General features: G+C 39.5%; 1 protein-coding gene across 1 annotated transcript in view; it reads left to right on the plus strand.

The window, feature by feature from the left end:
* Window positions 1-9,202: 9,202 nt before the first annotated feature.
* Scn10a (sodium voltage-gated channel alpha subunit 10) overlaps window positions 9,203-19,112 on the plus strand; it is a 92,080-nt gene continuing 82,170 nt past the window's right edge. Inside the window, exons 1-3 of the mRNA XM_047530538.1 lie at window positions 9,203-9,472; window positions 11,552-11,670; window positions 14,357-14,437. Of these exons, the coding sequence (XP_047386494.1) occupies window positions 9,203-9,472; window positions 11,552-11,670; window positions 14,357-14,437 (470 nt within the window). The remainder of the gene's footprint in view (window positions 9,473-11,551; window positions 11,671-14,356; window positions 14,438-19,112) is intronic.

Raw genomic sequence — 19,112 nt, forward strand, 5'->3', positions numbered from 1 at the left:
TGTGTGTGGTGGGGGTGAAGAGTGGATGGTTAGATACAATAAATCTGGAATGCAGATGATAGACCTGGGTTAAAGGTGCAAGCTTAGCCAGGCACAGTGGTGCATGCCTGTAATTCCAGAAGTTCAGAAGGGTGAGGCAGGAGGATCATGAGTTCAAAGTCAGCCTCAGCAGTTTAGCAAGACCCTAAACAACTTAGTGAGACCTCATCTTTTTAAAAAAAGAGCTGGGGATGTGGCTCAGTGGTAAAGTGCCCTGGGTTCAATCCCTGGTGCCAATTAAATTAAATTAAATTGAAGATGCAAGTTTAGACCTGTGTTTTAGATGTGGCTCCAGACTACCCATACTGTCACTAGAGCTTCAGTCTTCTCCTTTGGAAAGTAAGGGTCGCAGGCAGCTGGCCAGATAAGTTGGGTGAGGCCCACAGCTACATTTAAGCTCCTAAAAGTTATGAACCCTGAGCTTTCTGCTATACCCCAGAGTCTAAAATAACATCTAATGTAAGGGGAAAAGTTTGAAGGAAGAAGAGACATGAAGAAGGACTCCTACATTTGTATGTTAGGAAAATGCACAGTTTATTAAGACAGGAAACACAGGAAGAGGAGAAGCTGAGTTTGCGGGAGAGATGATGATGTGATAATGGGAGGCAATAATTTGAGGTGTCTATGGAGCCCATCAGGGTGCTACATCCTACGGTATTGGATTAATGAATTTGGAGATCAGAAGGAAAGACCTGGTTTTGGAGTTACCATCATGATAATGTGGTTGTATAGAAGTAGATGAACACAACGTGAGAAGCACGAGAAGGTACCATCCTACCTGGAATGGGGGTGACACTTTTACCTATTAATCAAGCTCTGGAATAACTACAATCACCTGCTTTCCCACACCATATCTGCCATACAGAGCCAACTTCTACATTAGTAGGGACAGTCACCTTTTGGATTCTTAAGAGCCTCAACGAGATATGAACCAAGGAGGCTGATCTCTGAGGCCCCTTGAAACCTCACCAAATCTGAGTTCATCGAGATCAGTCCCTGCCTCTCTCAAGTCCTGGACCCTCCAATGATGCCCCAGGCTGTAGGATTCTAGAACTGCTCCAGACAGACACACCCACCCTGAGATGGGAAAGACTGAAATCAAAAGACCCAGAGATAAATTTGTTTAGTACAGTTAGTATATTCATAACCTCTAGTAAACATCAACACTTGCTGAACTTTTTAAAAAATTTTAGATTTTTTAAAATTTCATTCTTTCTAATTAGTTGTACGTGACAATATACATTTTGATAGCTCATACATAGTGTAATCTCTCCTTTTTCTGATTATACATAATGTAAGATCAGAATATCTTTTACCTATACTATAGGATTTCTATGGGAATAAATGGGATAATTAGACTGTACATGAGTGAGGCGCTGTTGGTATTGCTTTGGTTTGAATATTTGAGTAATTCTCGTAAGGCTTGGTCAATTTTTTGACCAACTCCAACTAGACTCAGTACACACTCAGGAGGAAGCAGAATTCATGACTGTCGTGTGATCAGAGAAACATTTTCCTGCTCAAAACCACAGAGGCGCATAAAAGAACCCCCTGTACTGCCTGCCCTCTGTAATCTCAGGGATATCTTCACCCACACTCCAGCTCACATCCACCTCCGCTGAGCAGCCCTGAGTCTGCTGGCCCTTCAGGCCATAGGTCTTGACAGAAGATTTATTCCCTGTTTCTGACAGCAGGAGGGAGGAAGTCCCAAAGACTGTCCCACGAAAAACTTGAGGAGTCAGTTTCTTAGAATAGTATCAACAAGAATACCTGCCACTTGGCGTCACGTCTCCTTCCTAACACATCCAACACTAGATTCTGACCTGCCTCCACCATCCAGGAAGACTGTCACCAGGCTCCAGAGCCACTGGAGTAGACACCAGTTCTTGTAACCCTGACCCATACTTCACATCATATCCACAGTTGCAGAGACCTTCACAGTTTTTTGAAAGAATGCCTTCGGTGATTTCAGCTATGAGCCTATAAAAAAAAAAAAAATTACAGCTCCCTGGTCCTCACTTCGGACTTACTGAATGAAAATCTTTGAAGTTAGGGTCCAGGAATCTGTATTTTAACTCACTCCTTCTGTGATAATGATGCATTTGGCCCAGTACGGGACTGTGAACGATACTGCAGAAGGTGGCAGAACCACAGAACCAGTGATTACTGCAGAGAACTAGGAGAATGGTTACTGTTGAAAGAGCTTCAGTCTAGCTTCTCTAGAGCAAGCAGGGAAAATGTCACATAGATAGTGCTCTACCCACAATGATGGCAAGCCATTCTGTTTACCTCCAGGCCAACCCTGGGGGTAATAGGCTTTCTGAGAACTTCGAGGCCCACAGAAAACCTAGACAATCATTAAAGTGCTTTCAAGGGTCTTCATGGGCCATGGTGGACCAGGGTCCTAGAGATCCTGGATGCATTAGAGAACATGTGTTAGACCAGGATTTTGTAAACGTAAGAAATGATAACAACTTGAAAATAACCATGCACTGCTAAATCAGCAATGGTCTCTCAGGAGCTATAAAGTAGACAGGGATTAAAATAAACACCCCAAATTGACTTAGAATTTAATTGCCTGAGGAAATAATAGAAAATATTTTATATTGAGGGTTGAGGGTGTAGCTCAATGGTAGAGTGCTTGCCTACCATGTTCAAAGTCAATTCCCAGTAGTAAAAAATTGACATATATATATACATACACGCATACACACATATCTTATTTGTTGAAAACTTTTATAATAAGAGAAACTAACCAATTAGAAAAACATATGGCTGCATGACTGATGTGATCCTACAATATGTACAATCAGAAAAATGAGAAATTACACTCCATTTATGTATGATCTATCAAAATGTACAAATGCATTCTACTGTCATGTACAACTAATTAGAACAAATAAAAAAAATTTTAAAATGACAGGACTGAAAAGAAAAAAGAAAAACTTAACAACTTATTTTATTAAGAACAAAAATCTTACAATTATGCTGTTGCATTATAGAGCATTATTCAGAAGAATACTCAAGTCTCAAGTACAGCTATATTCTCAAGGACTTGACCTCCTTCCCCATCTCCCTGCCACTTTATTCAAGAATAGCTGTTACTTCTTATACTCCATATATGTATAATATGTCAAAATACATTCTACTATCATGAACTACTAATAAGAACCAAAAATTTATTTAAAAAACCACATTGGGCAAAATATAACCTTTTAAACAAATGGTCCTGGGAAAACTGGTTATCCATATGTAGAACAATTAGACTAGATCCTTATCCCTTACCCTGCACAAAAGTCAACTCAAAATGGATCAAAGACCTAGGAATTAGACCAGAAACTATGCAACCCTAGAAGAAAATGTAGCGACAACACTCCAGCATATAGATGCTAGGAATGACTCTCTCAGTAGGACCCCTAAGCTCAGGAAATAATGCCCAGAGTTAATAAATGGGTTGGAATCTAATTAAAAGACTTCAGCACAGCAAAGGAAACAATGAAGAATGTGAAAAGAGAACCTACAGAATGGGAGAAAATCTTTTCTATCTTCTCTTCTGATAGAGGATTAATATCAAAAACACATAAAGAACTCAAAAAATTTTCACACCAAAAAATCAAATAACCCAATTAATAAAAGGGCAAATAAAGTAAACAGACAATTCTCAAAAGAAGAAATACAAATGGTCAGTAAACATATGAAAAAATGTCCAACATCATTAGTAATTAGGGAAATGAAAATCAAAACTATTCTGAGATTTCATCTCAACCCCAGTAAGAATGGCAGTCACCAAGAATACAAACAATAATAAATTCTGGAGAGGATATGGAAAAAAAGGAACACTTTTACACTGTTGGTGGAATAATAAATTAGTATAATCACTATTGAAATCAATGTGGAGGGTCCTTAAAAGACTAGGAACAAAACCACCATATGACCTAGCTATACCACTCCTTGGTATTTATCCTAAAGAATTAAAGTCATCATACTACAGTGACACATGCATACCCACGTTTATAGCAGCACAATTCACTACAGCCAATCTATAAACCAGTCTAGGTATCCATCGATGGTTGAGTGGGTAAAGAAAATGTGGTATCCATGCACAATAGAATTTTATTCAGTCATGAAGAAGAATGAAATATGTCATTCGCAGGAACATGGATGGAACTTGAGAGCATTATGAAATAATGAAATAAAATGAAGTAAATCAAACTCAGTAAGTAAAGTTTAAAAAAAGAGTAGCTGTAACTTAAGAGCATACCATTACATGATAAAAAAAAAAAAACAATCAAAAGTGTTAACATCTTTCCTATTTTTTAGCAAATGCATTTTAATGGGAAGAATTTTCACCAACATTGTTTTTCTTCCAGAATGCTTGTTCATTGTGCACTGCAGTTCTGGAAAACAAATTGGAGGAAATGCAGGACTAGACCACACTCTAAGAGCTCTGAGCCAAAAACCCTATGAATAATCAGTGTGAGTGAGGAGGGCTGAAGAATTTCCACAGGTCTGGGTATGGCCCCTGAGAGCTGGAGCAGAGAGAGTTCCCACTACCAAGCAGAAAGAATTGGCCCTGTAGCTCATCTGCCCTGCTCAGGACTTACGTTACTTTTAAGGAATCTTAACCTTCCCCGGGTCTTTAGAGGAGGTCAATATTTTTTCTTAAAGTCCTTCTCCCACTTGACATTAAGAAAGCAAAAGAAAAAGAATAGCCCTGTTGGCCTATCTTTCCTAATTAGAAAGTCTTGAGGAAAGTACTGGGTAAAAAATACCTACAACATATTACTGTAAAATCCCACTTGTGAGCAGTCTCACCCCTACTCTAAGAACAACCTTAGCCTTGGCCAGAGGAATTTATGTTGACTCAGTAGAGTTATGGACACTTAGCGGCAAGTCAAACTCAGGGCTGAGACCACTTTAACTTCAAGTCCATGTTCTAGCACCTGACCTTCTGGCTTGGTCCTATTTTCAATCCTTAGCATTGCATTCCTGAATCACTGAGGTAGGTCCTACATTGTTCCTCTATAACCAAGGCCTGGGACTCAAATTTTGTCCCACACGTAGTTCTTCTTCCCCAAGACAAGGGAGATAAAGTAGTTCTTGTCACTCAGAAGGAAAGAATTAAAGACACTGCTTGGATCCAGTGAAGTCAACAATGTCTGAATGACCACTGCATATATACCTTGTTAATCAGGACATGAGAATACAGCACACAGATCCTTAGGATAGAAAGAATTGCAAGACAGATGTTCAATCCTATAATCTACATTGATTTTGAAGAGTTCCTTAAAAGGAAAGCCATGTACAAGTGGGTAGGAAGAGAGGGAAAGAGGCAGGGGAAGTTTATAGGCTAAAGTCATGAAAGGCATTAAGGAAGAGGAATGAAGTCTTGTCTCAGGACTACAGAAAATGGAAGGACCAGCAACAGCAAACTGGGTTTCCCAATGTGGGTGCTAGATACAAGAACTAGGACTAGCTCAACTGGCAGAATCTCCATCACAGGGGACAGATCAAGAACTGTCTCTAGGTTGGTGGAAGCAAACAGGGTCTCCATTACAGAGGTACTAGATTCAAATGCTGCCTCTGCCCCATCTACTTGACTTTGGGGGATGCTATCTAAATTTTTTTAAAACACTAGATTTTTAAATCATTTCTTCTATTCTCTACATTCCTATGATTGCATCTATGGTTTTGCTGCACTTTTCTAAAGAATATATTCTTTCATTTTTTCAACTTATGATTTTTGGAGTTACTGCTTCTCATTCAAGAAATATCTATTGATGCCAACAGATTCTAAACGTTAAGCATTGGGGTAGGCTCTAGGGAATCAATGCAAAACAGAATAGATGTGTTCCCAGCTTTCACTGAGCTTACAATTTAGTAGGAGAAATCAAAAAGCAATCAGAAATTACAAATCAGAGATTTACTGAGAAAGTGAAGAAAGCTATGGAAGCATGAAGTGGAAATCCTAACACAGACTTTGTGTAGGAGGAAGGAAATTGTTTCACATTCAAGAGTTAAAGAATAAGAAAGGGTTTTCCAGAAGAGCAAAGTGGTAGGATCATTTCAGGGAGGGGCAACGGAACATGGAAAGACCTTAAGATGACAAAGAATGAGTCAAATTCAAGGGGGAAACTAATAAAAGGGATATGATTAGTGACCACAGAGTTGGAAAGTTTGGTTATCTTAAGTGCTGTGGGGAGATTGATAGTGATTTTAAATAAGGATAAATTAGAACTAGGTTTATAAATATTCATTACAGTTAAAAAATGGGTCAGAAAGAACTAAAGGGGAAGTAAGAGGTCATGCAGGCCATCATGGGAATGCAAGCAGCTGGACCTGTGTACAGTGGAGAGGTTGGAGAGACATGAGAGCAGAGACTGAGGAGCAGTAATTAACAGCACTGATGTCTTACTGTACAGGGAAATGAAATGAAAAAGACATAATGGTAATACCCAGACTGTGGGCAGGCACAGAAATAAGCTGTGTGGGTCCATTCACAAAGGGAGAGAGCCATAGAGGAGAGGAAGCTACTAGAAAGGAATGTGGAGATGATAATGAGTTTGAGGCAGGCTGAGTTTGAGGTGCCCATGGGACACTTAAGTGGAGATGCCAAATGAGGGTGTGGTCCCCAAGGACCCATGAGAAGCTAAGATAAAGACTAGGACTCATCTGTGTATAAATGAGAATGGACAACACCAGAATGGAGGAGATGTCCCCTAGGAGATCGTGGCAGAGTTTAAGTACTGGTTCTACCACTTAGTAACGTTTTCTTGGAAAATTTAACATTGCTGCTCTGGTTTTTCATTTTTATGTTGGAGATAATATTTCCTAGGATATAATGATGTTTAATGTGATGAAGAGTGTAAATTATTTCATCCAGGGTCTGGAACATAATGGAATCTTAGTAAATGCTAAGCCATTATCAGTGTGTTGATGTTGTTACTATCACTATTAATAATATTCCATTGTATATATATATACCACAGTTTCTTTATCCATTCATCTGTTGAAGGGCATCTAGGTTGGTTCCACAATCTAGCTATTGTGAATTGAGCTGCTATAAACTTCCATGTGACTACGTTACTGTAGCATGCTAATTTTAAGTCCTTTGGGTATAAATCGAGGAGTGGGATAACTGGGTCAAAAGGTGGGCTGAATGTTTTCCCTGAGAAGTGGATGATGATATATAATGGGGGTGGCGGGTAGGGAGTGAGAGAAGAATGAAGGAACTTTAGATTATGTAGAAGGAAATGAAAGGAAGGGAGGTGTATGAAAAATCATGGAATGAGACAGACATTATTACTCTATGTACATGTATGATTACACAAATGGTATGGATCTACATCGTGTACAAGTATAGAAACAAAATGATGTACCCCATTTGTGTACAATGAATCAAAATGCAGTCCGTAAAAAATTTTAAAATAAATAATTAATTTTAAAAAGATAAGAACCAAGAAGGTTCCCCTGACTTAAGCCCCCCAGAGTTCTCTGGTGTCCTTGTAAGGAAATATTTTGGGGTGGTGGGAGCAGAAGCCAAGCTGCAGACTAGGGAGAGGGAAGAACAGAAGTTCGTTGGATCAGACAAAGGGGAATAAAGAGAAGGGAGAGGGGATGGGAATAGGAAAGACAGTAGAATGAATCAGACATAACTTTCCTATGTTCATATATGAGTACACGACCAGTGTAACTCCACATCATGTACAACCACAGCTCCATGTATGTATGATATGTCAAAATGCATTCTATTGTCGTGCATATCTAAAAAGAACAAAATTTTAAAACAAAAGAAATAAAAAAGAAGCCACTGCAAGGCCTTCAGAATGAGTAGGAATTATGAAATCCAACAGAGAACAGGAAGAGGGAAGAGGGAAGAGCTGGATGGGCTATGCCTCAAGTGGACATTCTTAAAATTGAAAAGGAGTTCAGTATCTCTAAATGCTGATAGGAAGGAGTCAGGAGATAAGGAGAGAAACAACTGTGAAATATTAAAGGAATAAGATTCTAAATCAAAGGAAAAGATTGATCTTAGCCATGAGGGATGATACCTCCCCTGTAGTGACAGAGGAAAGGAGAGGGTGTATACAGGTAAGCTGAAGGTTTGGTGGCATGAAGTTGAGGGAATCTATTTTTCTCCCTTAACTAGGAAACATGTCATTGGCTTACAGCAAGAAGAGATGCAGAGGGGGCTGTGTTTATGGTGCAGTGGAAAGAAAGAAAGAAAGAAAGAAAGAAAGAAAGAAAGAAAGAAAGAAAGAAAGAAAGAAAGAAAGAAAGAAAGAAAGAAAGAAAGAAAGAAAGAAGAAAGAAAGAAAGAAAGAAAGGAAGAAGGGAGGGAGGGAGGGAGGGAGGGAGGGAGGAAGGAAGGAAGGAAGGAAGGAAGGAAGGAAGGAAGGAAGGAAGGAAGGAAGGAAAGAGTCAAGAAATATCGAGTGTATTTGAAATCTCAGTCTAGAAGAAACTACTGACTAGGGAAAACATGATTCCAAGACTACACTCACGTTCCCCATCATCCCTCAGCAGTCCAAAGTTCAAAGAAACCTGAATTAGACTGCCCTAGATTGACCTAGGATTGGGATTTAGGATAAGGATGAGGACATAGCTAACATGGAAGACCATGGGTCTCATCTGGTTATGAAGAAACTTGTTCAGCCACAGACAAAGAGCAGGTAACCAGGAGATTCAAATAAAGCTCAAAGGAAGAAATACTGAAAATGTCAATAAGTCAAATGTGGTATTCAGAAAGTAGGATGAGACTTAAGATAAAGTGGATCATGAACCAAAGTTTTTGATGAATGTGGGAGAGTGCCTGGAGTTCTTTGGTCCTAGAAATGAGGAGAGAGGGCAAAGTGGTGAAAGCTGGGGCCAGGGGTGTTTCAGACTGTTGAAGAAGCAGTGACTTAGTGTTGGGGCATAAAAACAAGACCTGAGGTACCTGGAGTAGAATGGAATCAACAGTCTCCCCTGAGCATTGCTGGGGAATATGTTCCTGGGAGGAACCTTCTGTGAATTAAGGGAGATGAAGATGAGGGTGGGGAAGCTGTTCTATCCATCAAGACAGGACAGATGGGAGGGAAAGGGTCCAAGAACAAGCTGTCACCTCTCTGTGTTTATATTTACTCCCATAAGAGTTTGAATTCTTCTGAAGAAGAATGAGAAGATGGAATTCCCCTTGGGGTCCCTGGAAACTACCAACTTCCGTCGGTTCACTCCAGAGTCGCTGGTGGAGATTGAGAAGCAAATTGCTGCCCATCAGGCAGGAAAGAAAGTCAGAGAAAAGCATAGAGAGAAGAAGGACCAAGAAGAGAAGCCACGGCCCCAGCTGGACTTGAAAGCCTGCAACCAGCTGCCCAAGTTCTATGGTGAGCTCCCAGCAGAACTGGTCGGGGAGCCCCTGGAGGATCTAGACCCCTTCTACAGCACACACCGGGTAAGAGCTACCAGTAGGAATGTCTGCCCTCCACTCTTGGAGAGGAAGTCTCAGTTCCACCCGGCCCGGGGAGTCCTCCTGAACCCTGAGTGATATGACAGTCTGCTAAAGACTTAGTCAATGGGAGATATATCTAACTCACTTCTTTGATGCTCTCTTTATGATATTTATGATAAGAGCTAATAAAACCCAAATCCTCAAAAGCAGACAATTGCTGCAGAACTTGCAAGAAAAGTTGGCAGTTCCTGGGATGAGCCCTGGCTTAGGCCCCCAGAGGTGTTGGCCTTCTTTGCAGGTGGAGGACAGAGATCTTGAGGTTGGGAGAGGGGACATGGGAAAGGGAACCAAAAGCAGAATGATTTGAGTCAGTGGTTCTCCAAGTATGATCTTGGAACCCCTGGAGTCTCCCAAAACTCTTTTAGTGGATTTGTGAAGTCAAAACTCTTTTGTAGCTGGGCACGGCGATGCACACCTGTAATCCCAGTGCTTGGGAGTCTGAGGCAGGAGAATCATGAGTTCAAAGCTAGCTTCAGCAAAAGCAAGGTGCTAAGCAACTCAGTGAGACCCTGTCTCTAAATAAAATACAAAATGGGGTTGGGGATGTGGCTCAGGGTTGAGTTCCCCTGAGTTCAATCCCCTGTGCAAAAAGAAAAAAGAAAAAAATCTCTTTAATATAATATAATATGATACTTTGATGTCATTTGTCCTTTTCATTCATGTTTTTTTTATGAGCACACAGTGGTAAACATAGAAGCTATTGTTGAGGAATAACATCACCACTGTAACAGCGACTGAAACGTGTGTCTGTACACTCTTGTGTTTTAAAATTTTCTCCATTCCTAATTTTTAATATGATACATATACACAGACATAAATATATGTGTATACACCTTATGTGTATATACTTCTATACTTGTATATTAGTCAATTTTCCGTTGCTTTGACAAAATATTCAAGAAAATCAACTTAAAAAGGAGGAAAGTTTTATTTTGACTTGTGGTTTCAGAGGTTTAGTCCATGGTTACTTGGCCCCCTCACTTTGGGCCTATGGTGAGGTAGATTATCAGGGAGGAAGTTCATGGTGGAGGAAAAGTGCTCACCTCATGGTGGCCAGAAAGCAAAAAGAGAGAGAGGAAGGAGTTGGGATCCCAATATCCCCTCAAGGGCACATTGCCAGTGACCTAACTTCCTGTCACTTGGTTCTCCTCCTTAAAGATCCAACCACCTTCCAATAGTGCCACAGGATGAAGACCAAGACTTCAACATGTGACCTCTAAGAGACACCTAAGAGCCAAACCATAACAATGTACATCTACACATGCACATTTGGGTATAAGCAAAAAGGTATAAACATAAAAAATTCTAGAGTTCTCAATAATTTGGGGAGTTTTTTTTAAATCAAGAAGTTTGAGAACTACTAGTCTAAACGAGGCGCTTCAAGACAGTTACCTCACCTGTATAATACTGTGGGTGTTCTGCACAGTCAAAAAAATGGTGAGCACATGTTTGATAGTTACAAGGGCCAGGAATCAGTCATCTCAATATGGTCCGTAGAGAAAATAAAAGGGCACTGGAATGTCTTTCTCTCTTCTCTCCTTTGCCCAGAGCCCACACCCTCCTAAATGCTTAAAGGAAGGAATTAGGAGAGGGTTTTGGAAGCAGAGGCCTAGGAAGTGGACAAAAGAAGGAGTATCACAGGACCAGGAATGGTCCTCTGGTCAGAAGCAGAGTTAAATGCAACCAGACCTCCACCTTCCTGTTGCCAGATTCCTCTCCTGGGCATGACACATCTTACCAGCCTCCATTTAGCTGTCTGTCCATTAAGCACTCTCCATGGGGCCATCCTGGTGCATAGTCAGTCACAAAGACAGGACTTTTTCTGGGAGAGTGAGGATAGGGCTTTGAGTCCCTGATCCTTCTGACTCTGCACCTCCATCTGGCTATCAGTGACTCATGGCTCCCAGGCCCCTTCTTGCTCACATGCCTGACACAATGCCACTCATGCTCAAAGACATGGCTGTGCTGTGTCAGGATTCCTGCTTCTCACTGGAGATCCACTTCTGCTCTGTTTCGTTTTAGACATTTATGGTGCTGAACAAAGGCAGGACCATTTCCCGGTTTAGTGCCACTCGGGCCCTGTGGATATTCAGTCCCTTCAACCTGATCAGAAGAACGGCCATCAAAATGTCTGTCCATTCGTATCCTTTGCACAGTTGCTTCTTCTGCATGTTAGAATCAGGTTCTGTCCAGTACCTTCTTTAGGGGTTAGCAGTAGAACTTCCTACAATTGATTCTTGAGACAATGAGGAGATTAAATTGATAAAGCTATTTGTGGCTTTAATATGCCCAATATCCCCAAACAGTTCCAAGATTGCCTCAGTGGGACTTCATTGGACATGGGGCACTGCCAATACCACAAGTTACTCCATAACTACAACAGTAGTCTGAGATTGCTGCCATGGGGGAAAGTAATGATTAGGGACACATTGGTCAAATGTCTATATTACATGAGTTGCTGTAGGTAGTACCAGAAACAGTCTTTAGTTTTGTTTTTGTTTTGTTTTACTTTATTTTCAAGGCAAGCCAAACTAGCAGACAAAAGAGACTTGGGCTTGGCTTCCAGGGATCTTCCCTGGTGACTGTCCAAATTGGAAATTCCCAATGACTAATTCAACCCTGACTTCCAGAAAGTTGATATACAAGAACAGCCTTGCCCCTGATTGTCTGGCAGATGGTAGCCAGCTGCTTCTTAGGAAACTCCAGTACAAACTCCATGTGGCCCCACCCTCTGTCACCGGGGGACAGCTTGTGGGATCTCTGGACAGTTCTCACTGAGTAAGCATCACATAGAGTCATCTGCACACTCAACGAGAAACTGCACTGCTTGATAAAGGTGCATTCCACTTTCTGTTTCCACGTTTTATCTTTACCATTAGCCAGTAGAAATTATATTTTCTGAATTGAATACTGGATTTCCAGATTCTTCAAAATAACTTAATGATAATAGCAGGCTTCCTTTTGCTAAATACTTCCTTAATGTCAGTGCTCTCATAGGTACCAAAGTCTTGGAAGCAGAGATTAGCATCCCCATTTTACAGATAATGAAACAGAGGTATTTAGTAAATTGCCCAAAATCTCACAGCTAGTTAAGAGGTCCAGCCTGCCTCCTTCTTAGGGCAATATCTGCAGTGAGGAAGTAGGCAGTTAATGGATATAAATTAGAATAATTTTTATCTCAGTATGTCATCTCTACTTGGGCAGTTGTTGCATTAAAATATATATATAGAGAGAAATATATATATATACATATATATATATATTTACAGAAAGTACAAATAAAAAGAAATAGCACGTACATAAACTCTTCATGGATTTTGGTTGAATTATGTCTAGGTAAGTAAGAAACAGCTAATTGGAAATAAAATCCCTTTAAAGAATCAAGTGACAGGTAAATATTCTTTTGGTCTTGAGATTTGAGAAGTGGAGTCACAGCTGCATAGAACACCTGATGAGGGGTCTCCTCCTCCCAAAAGTCTATGTTATATAGCAGTTATATGTTTGAATCTCGTCAATTTGGTAACTGCAGCCACAAAAGATACTCTTCAAGGTGTGGAATCCTCAGGGACTATAATTAAATATTTCACCCAAAATTACAATTCCATTTTCTGTGAATATTTTCATATGCCATCTGATGCATAAGATATATAACTTTTTAAAGGTTTGTAGAATTAGAGATATGGTTTTAATTTAATCTTGGGTTAACATTTCACCCTGTGTGGACACATTTCTTAATCTATTTGTAAATGAGCAAGAAAATGTGGTTTAATTAATAGAATTTCCCTGTTCAAAATAGATGTGTTCCTAAGTAACCATAAAATAAGGGACACTAAAGGCATTTATAGAAAACCAAAGTGGATTTAAATACTTCTGCTCAAAATGAAAACTAAAGTGAATTTAAATACTTCTGCTCAAATTGAAATCATGAAAGATGAGTGGGGCTCTCTCCTCTCTCTGTAGGTCAGACTTCTCTCCAGGCTTTGCTTTTCTGTAGGAAATCTTGTTAGGAGGCCAGCTAGCTCTGAGGAAATGTCCACATGGGAGAAAGTTGCCTTTTGGTCCTCCCAGTCACCCTTTCTTCCTATTTACCCACTTCTGCTCACCTTCCTTTCAAAGTCTCCTTCCACTTCTAGAATGTCTTTGACCTATTCCCCGCTCCTGACATCTTCCTCTCTGGCTATGCATAGCTAATCCTATTTAGGATTTTCTTCCCAAGTGAGTATTTTACTTCCAGGTGCCTGTCTCCACCATCCCCCCCCCCCCCCAGAAGTCTGTTTCTTCAGCATGGTATAGAGCTCAGCTACATTAGGAAAAAGATCTAACTAAAATAGTCCCATAAAGGCTGGTACCCTTCCACTTATCTCTAACTCCCTAATTTCTCCTTGACTTTTAGAATAAAAGTTGGTTGGAATTTCAGGTCAACTTGTCTGGTGAAATGAAAGTCTCAGGACAGAAGGACATTTTGGGAAAAGGGATTCTCTTTTTTTCTCTTTTTCCAAAGGGTTTGTTATCAGACAGAGCTGAGCCCACATCCCCATGGTTAACTGGCTACAAGATCTCAGAAAAGTTATTTAAGCTTTGAGAACCTGTTTGCTCAGATCAAAAGAGTAAATAATAATATCCACCCATAGGTTGCGTGCTATTAGAAATAAGTGGGTAGGGTTTTCAGCCCAGACACTGGGTAAATATGAGGGACTATTCTGTGACAAGACCATAATGCTGATACTATTCACGAGTCATGAACTTGATCATTCAGCATCAAGGTGGCCTACATGACATCAAGGAGACATGGTGACTCTCAGTTCTTCCTTAACACTGGCCTCTCAGGTGGTTCACTTTATTTATCACGGTCACCATATTGGTCAATTGTGTGTGCATGACCCAAACCGATCTTCCAGAGAAAATCGAGTGAGTAGATTTACCATGATTATTGTGCCATTTTCTCTCTTTGTCCATATCTCTTTCTTTCCTCGGTGGCTTTTTTCTTTCATTTGTCCTGTCACCTTTCATTTGGGTAATACTATATTCTATTATCGATTTGAGTTTGTAATGATGAGATTTTTTCCTACGGACTCTGTTTCACAAACACACATATAATCAACTTCAAAAAGTCACTACATGATCAGTGACTCTCAACCTTAGTCACATGATGAAAAATCCTGGAGAGATTTTTAAAAATCCTGTTGCCCAGAGGGTTTCATTTCACTGGACAGTGTGGTGCGAGCAGAAAGTCCTCTCCGCTCCCTGCCAACACACACTCACATGCTAGGTATACACGTGAATGAAGTTTAGGGAAGACCACTCTGAAAGAGAGGCAGAAGTACAGTTACAACAGAACAAGGAACTAATGGTTCTTTGGGACTGGTTTATTTTACTTAGCATGATATTCTCCAACTCTATCCATTTGTCGGCAAATGTCATAACTTCATTGTTCTTTAAAGCTGAGTAATATTCCTGTGTGTGTGTGTGTGTGTACACTTACATACCACATTTCCTTTATCCATTCATCTATTGAAGGACACCTGGGTTGGTTCCATAGTTTAGCTATTGTGAATTGTGCTGCTATAAACTTTGATATGGCTGTGTCACTGTAGTATGCAGATTTTAAGTCCTTTGGATATAAACCGAGGAGTTGGATAGCTGGGTCAAATGGCAGTTCCATTCCAAATTTTCTTAGGAATCTCCATACTGCTTTCCATAATGGTTGCTCCATTTTGCATTCCTGCCCGTAATGTATGAGTGTTATCTTTTTCCCCACATCCTCACCAACATTTATTGTTGCTTGAATTCTTGATAATTGCCATTCTGACTGGAGTGAGATGAAATCTTAGAGTTGTTTTGATTTGGAGAATATCATGCTAAGGAAAATAAGCCAATTTCTAAAAAACAAAGTCTAAGTGTTTTCTCTGATATGCGGAAGCTAATTCACAATAAGGGATGGGGCTCTAGAGAACAATAGAGTTACTTTATATTAGGTAGAGGGGAGTGAAGGGAGGGAAGGGGTATGGGGGAAGGAATGAGAGTGGAGTGAAACAGACATTATTACCTCATGTACATGTATGACTGCATGACCCATGTGATCCTGCAATATGTATAATCAGAAAAATGAGAAATTATACTCCATTTATGTATGATTTATCAAAATGCAGCCTACTGTCAGGTACAACTAATTAGAACAAATTTTTAAAAAATTTTAAAGAACAAATGGTTCTGGTATATATTCACAAAATAACCCATGAATGAAGCTGTTTAAGTTGTCATGACTCATATCCTTCAATGTGACCTTAATACTCCTGAGCTTATTCTGTCTCCAAGGGTTAGTAGGCAAAGCCTCTGTAGTTTCAGAATGGGGGTCCTTTCCCCAAACACCTGCACCACCACATCTGGGACAGGAGCCCCTGCCCCAGTTTGCACCTGATTTTCTTTAGGTATAACAGCAGGATCTCGGCAGAGCTTTCTTTTTTTTACATTTTTTATTTGCTCTTTTCAAATATACATGACAGTAGAGTGTATTTTGACCTCTTTTACATATGTGGAGTGCAACTTATTCTAATTAGGATCCCATTCTTGTGGTTGTGCACTATGTGAAGTTTCACTGGTCATATATTCATACATGAACATAAGAAAGTTATGTCTGATTCATTCTAATGTCTTTCCTATTCCCCTTCCCTTCCCTCATTCCCCTTTATCTAATCCAATGAACTTTTATTTTCTCCCCCTATTGGGTGTCAGCATCCACATACCAGAGAGAACATTCAGCCTTTGGTTTGGGGGATTGGCTTATTACACTTAGCATGATAGTCTCCAGTTCCATCCAAGTGCCATAATTTCATACTTCTTTATGGCTCAGTAATATTCCATTGTGTATATATACCACATTTTTTTATCCATTCATCTGTTGAAGGGCACCTAGGTTGGTTCCATAACTTAGCTATTGTGAATTAGCTGCAAAGCTTTCTCTTTTTCCAACTTTTTGTTTTTTGTTTTGCTAATCATAGCAGTAATGCACCCCACACTAAAGAATGTGTTCTATTTCTATTAATAGATTAAAGGAGAAAAATCTTGTGGTCACCTTGATTGATGCTGAAAAACCATTTGATAAAGTTCCTTTTCCAGTTATGATTTTAAAACTCTCAGAAAAGTTGGAATAGACTGGAATTGCCTTGCTCTGAGAGAGGGTGCTCAGAGGGTGTATGAGGGTAGCCACCATCATACTTAATTGTGAACAGGGAATCTTTCCCTTTCAGATCAAGAGAAAAACATTAGAGATGTCTTTTTTACCCCCCGCCCCAACTTTGTGAAGGAGGTTCTAGGTAGTGAGGAAAGGCAAGGAAAAGAAATAAAGGGTTCTTGAATAAGAAAAGTACCAAAGTATGGTCATGTAGATATCATATTATATACATAACATACCTAACATAACTATAAACTAATAAAATTAGTAAGAGAGTAGTTGAATCTGAATTAATATGCATAAATCAATTACACATCTATGCACTAGTAACAACCTAGAAATAAAGTAACTTAAAAATACCACTTACACTGGCATTTAAATATATCAAGTATCTAGGAATGGGATTATCAAAGTATGAGTAAGATTTCTACAAGTACAATTATAAAATCTATTAAGTAAAATTAAAGGAAATCCAATAAATGGGGGAGTTGATGTTATGTTCTTGGACTCAAAGTCTCAATATTGGAAAAACTTCCCCAAATGACTAATCAATTGAATGTGATTCCAATAGAAATTCCAACAGACTTTTATTGCTTTACTTGACAAAGTGACTAAATTTATATGAAAATGCACAGAGTAAATCATAGCCAAGATACTTTTGAGGAAGAAAACCGAGGCAGAAGAATTCACTCTACTGAGTGTGAAGATATCCTAAAGCTCTAATAATGGAGTAGGATGCCACTGGCATAAGATCAGTCAGGTCATAAACAGACCAATGCACAGACATCTGATCTGTAATCAAGGTGACACCACAGAACAGCAGGACAAGGATAATCTTCAGCAAATGATGCAGGATAATCAGGAATCCCAGGGGAATAATTACATGGAACATACAACTTTACAGTACACACAAGAGTTAACTCTAGGTGGATTGATGCCTTATTTTCTTTGTGAAACAGCAAGATGTAAAGCTTTTGGAAGGAAAAAAAGAAGAGAACATGACCTCAGGGCAAGGAAAGGGTTTTTTAAAATTCTTTTTAGTTATACATGACAGCGGAGTGTATTTTGACATATTATACATACATAGAGTCTGACTTCCCATTTCTGTGATTGTATGCGACCTGGAGTTACACTGGTCATGTATGCATATCTGAAGGGAAAGTTTTAGTACACTTGACACAAGAAACACTCACCATAGAAGGAAAAGATAGGAGCATTTTAGTACACTAAAATTAAGACTTTCTGTTCATCAGAGGACAACTTTTTTTTTTTTGTAAACAAATGGGATACATGTTGTTTCTCTGTTTGTACATGGAGTAAAGGCATACCATTTGTGTAATCATAAATTTACATAGGGTAATGTTGTTTGACTCATTGTTATTTTTTCCTCCCCCCCACCCCTCCCGCCCCTCTTTTCCCTCTATACAGTCCTTCCTTCCTCCATTCTTGCCACCCTCCTTAACCCTAACCCTAAACCTAACCCTAACCCTAACGCTAACCCCTCCCACCCCCCATTATATGTCATCATCCACTTATCAGCGATATCATTCATCCTTTGGTTTTTTGAGATTGGCTTATCTCACTTAGCATGATATTCTCCAATTTCATCCATTTGCCTGCAAATGCCATAATTTTATCATTCTTTATGGCAGAGTAATATTCCATTGTATATATATGCCACAGTTTCTTTATCCATTCATCAATTGAAGGACATCTAGGTTGGTTCCAGAATATATAAAGAACTCAAAAAACTCTACACCAAGAATACAAATAATCCAATCAACAAATGGGCTGAGGAAATGAACAGACACTTCACAGAAGAAGATGTACAAGCAATCAACAGATATATGAAAAAATGTTCAACATCTCTAGTAATATGAGAAATGCAAATCAACCCTAAGATTCCATCTCACCCCAATTAAAATGGTGATTATCAGAGGACAACTTTTAAGAGCATGAAAAAGAAAGCCTCCTGAGTAGAAGATATTTGCAACACCGTGTATCTAAAAAGTGCCTACATCCAGAGTGACAAACCCCTACAAACCAATTAGTAAAATGGAAGTGCCCCCAATTGTGAAATGAGCAAAAACCTTGAACAGATACTTTACCAGAGTAGAGATCCAAATGGTCAATAAGCACATCAATGTATTCTTAAGACTTTTAATCAGTGAGGCACAAATTAAAATCACACTGAGATGATTACATATTCATGATCTAAGCAAATTTTAAAGCATGATAAAATGCCAAGAATGGGGACAGATATGGAAGAACAGAAACTCACACACAGCCAGTGGACAGTGCATGAGTTGTAGGCAACCTCTTTGGATAGCAGGAACATTACTGAGTGTAGGAAAAGACAAGTACATTGTGTTTCTCTAATTATATTCTTAGGTACCCACACTCAACCAAAAT

The sequence above is a fragment of the Sciurus carolinensis genome, chromosome 17, assembly GCF_902686445.1.
Source record: "Sciurus carolinensis chromosome 17, mSciCar1.2, whole genome shotgun sequence".
NCBI lineage: Eukaryota > Metazoa > Chordata > Mammalia > Rodentia > Sciuridae > Sciurus > Sciurus carolinensis.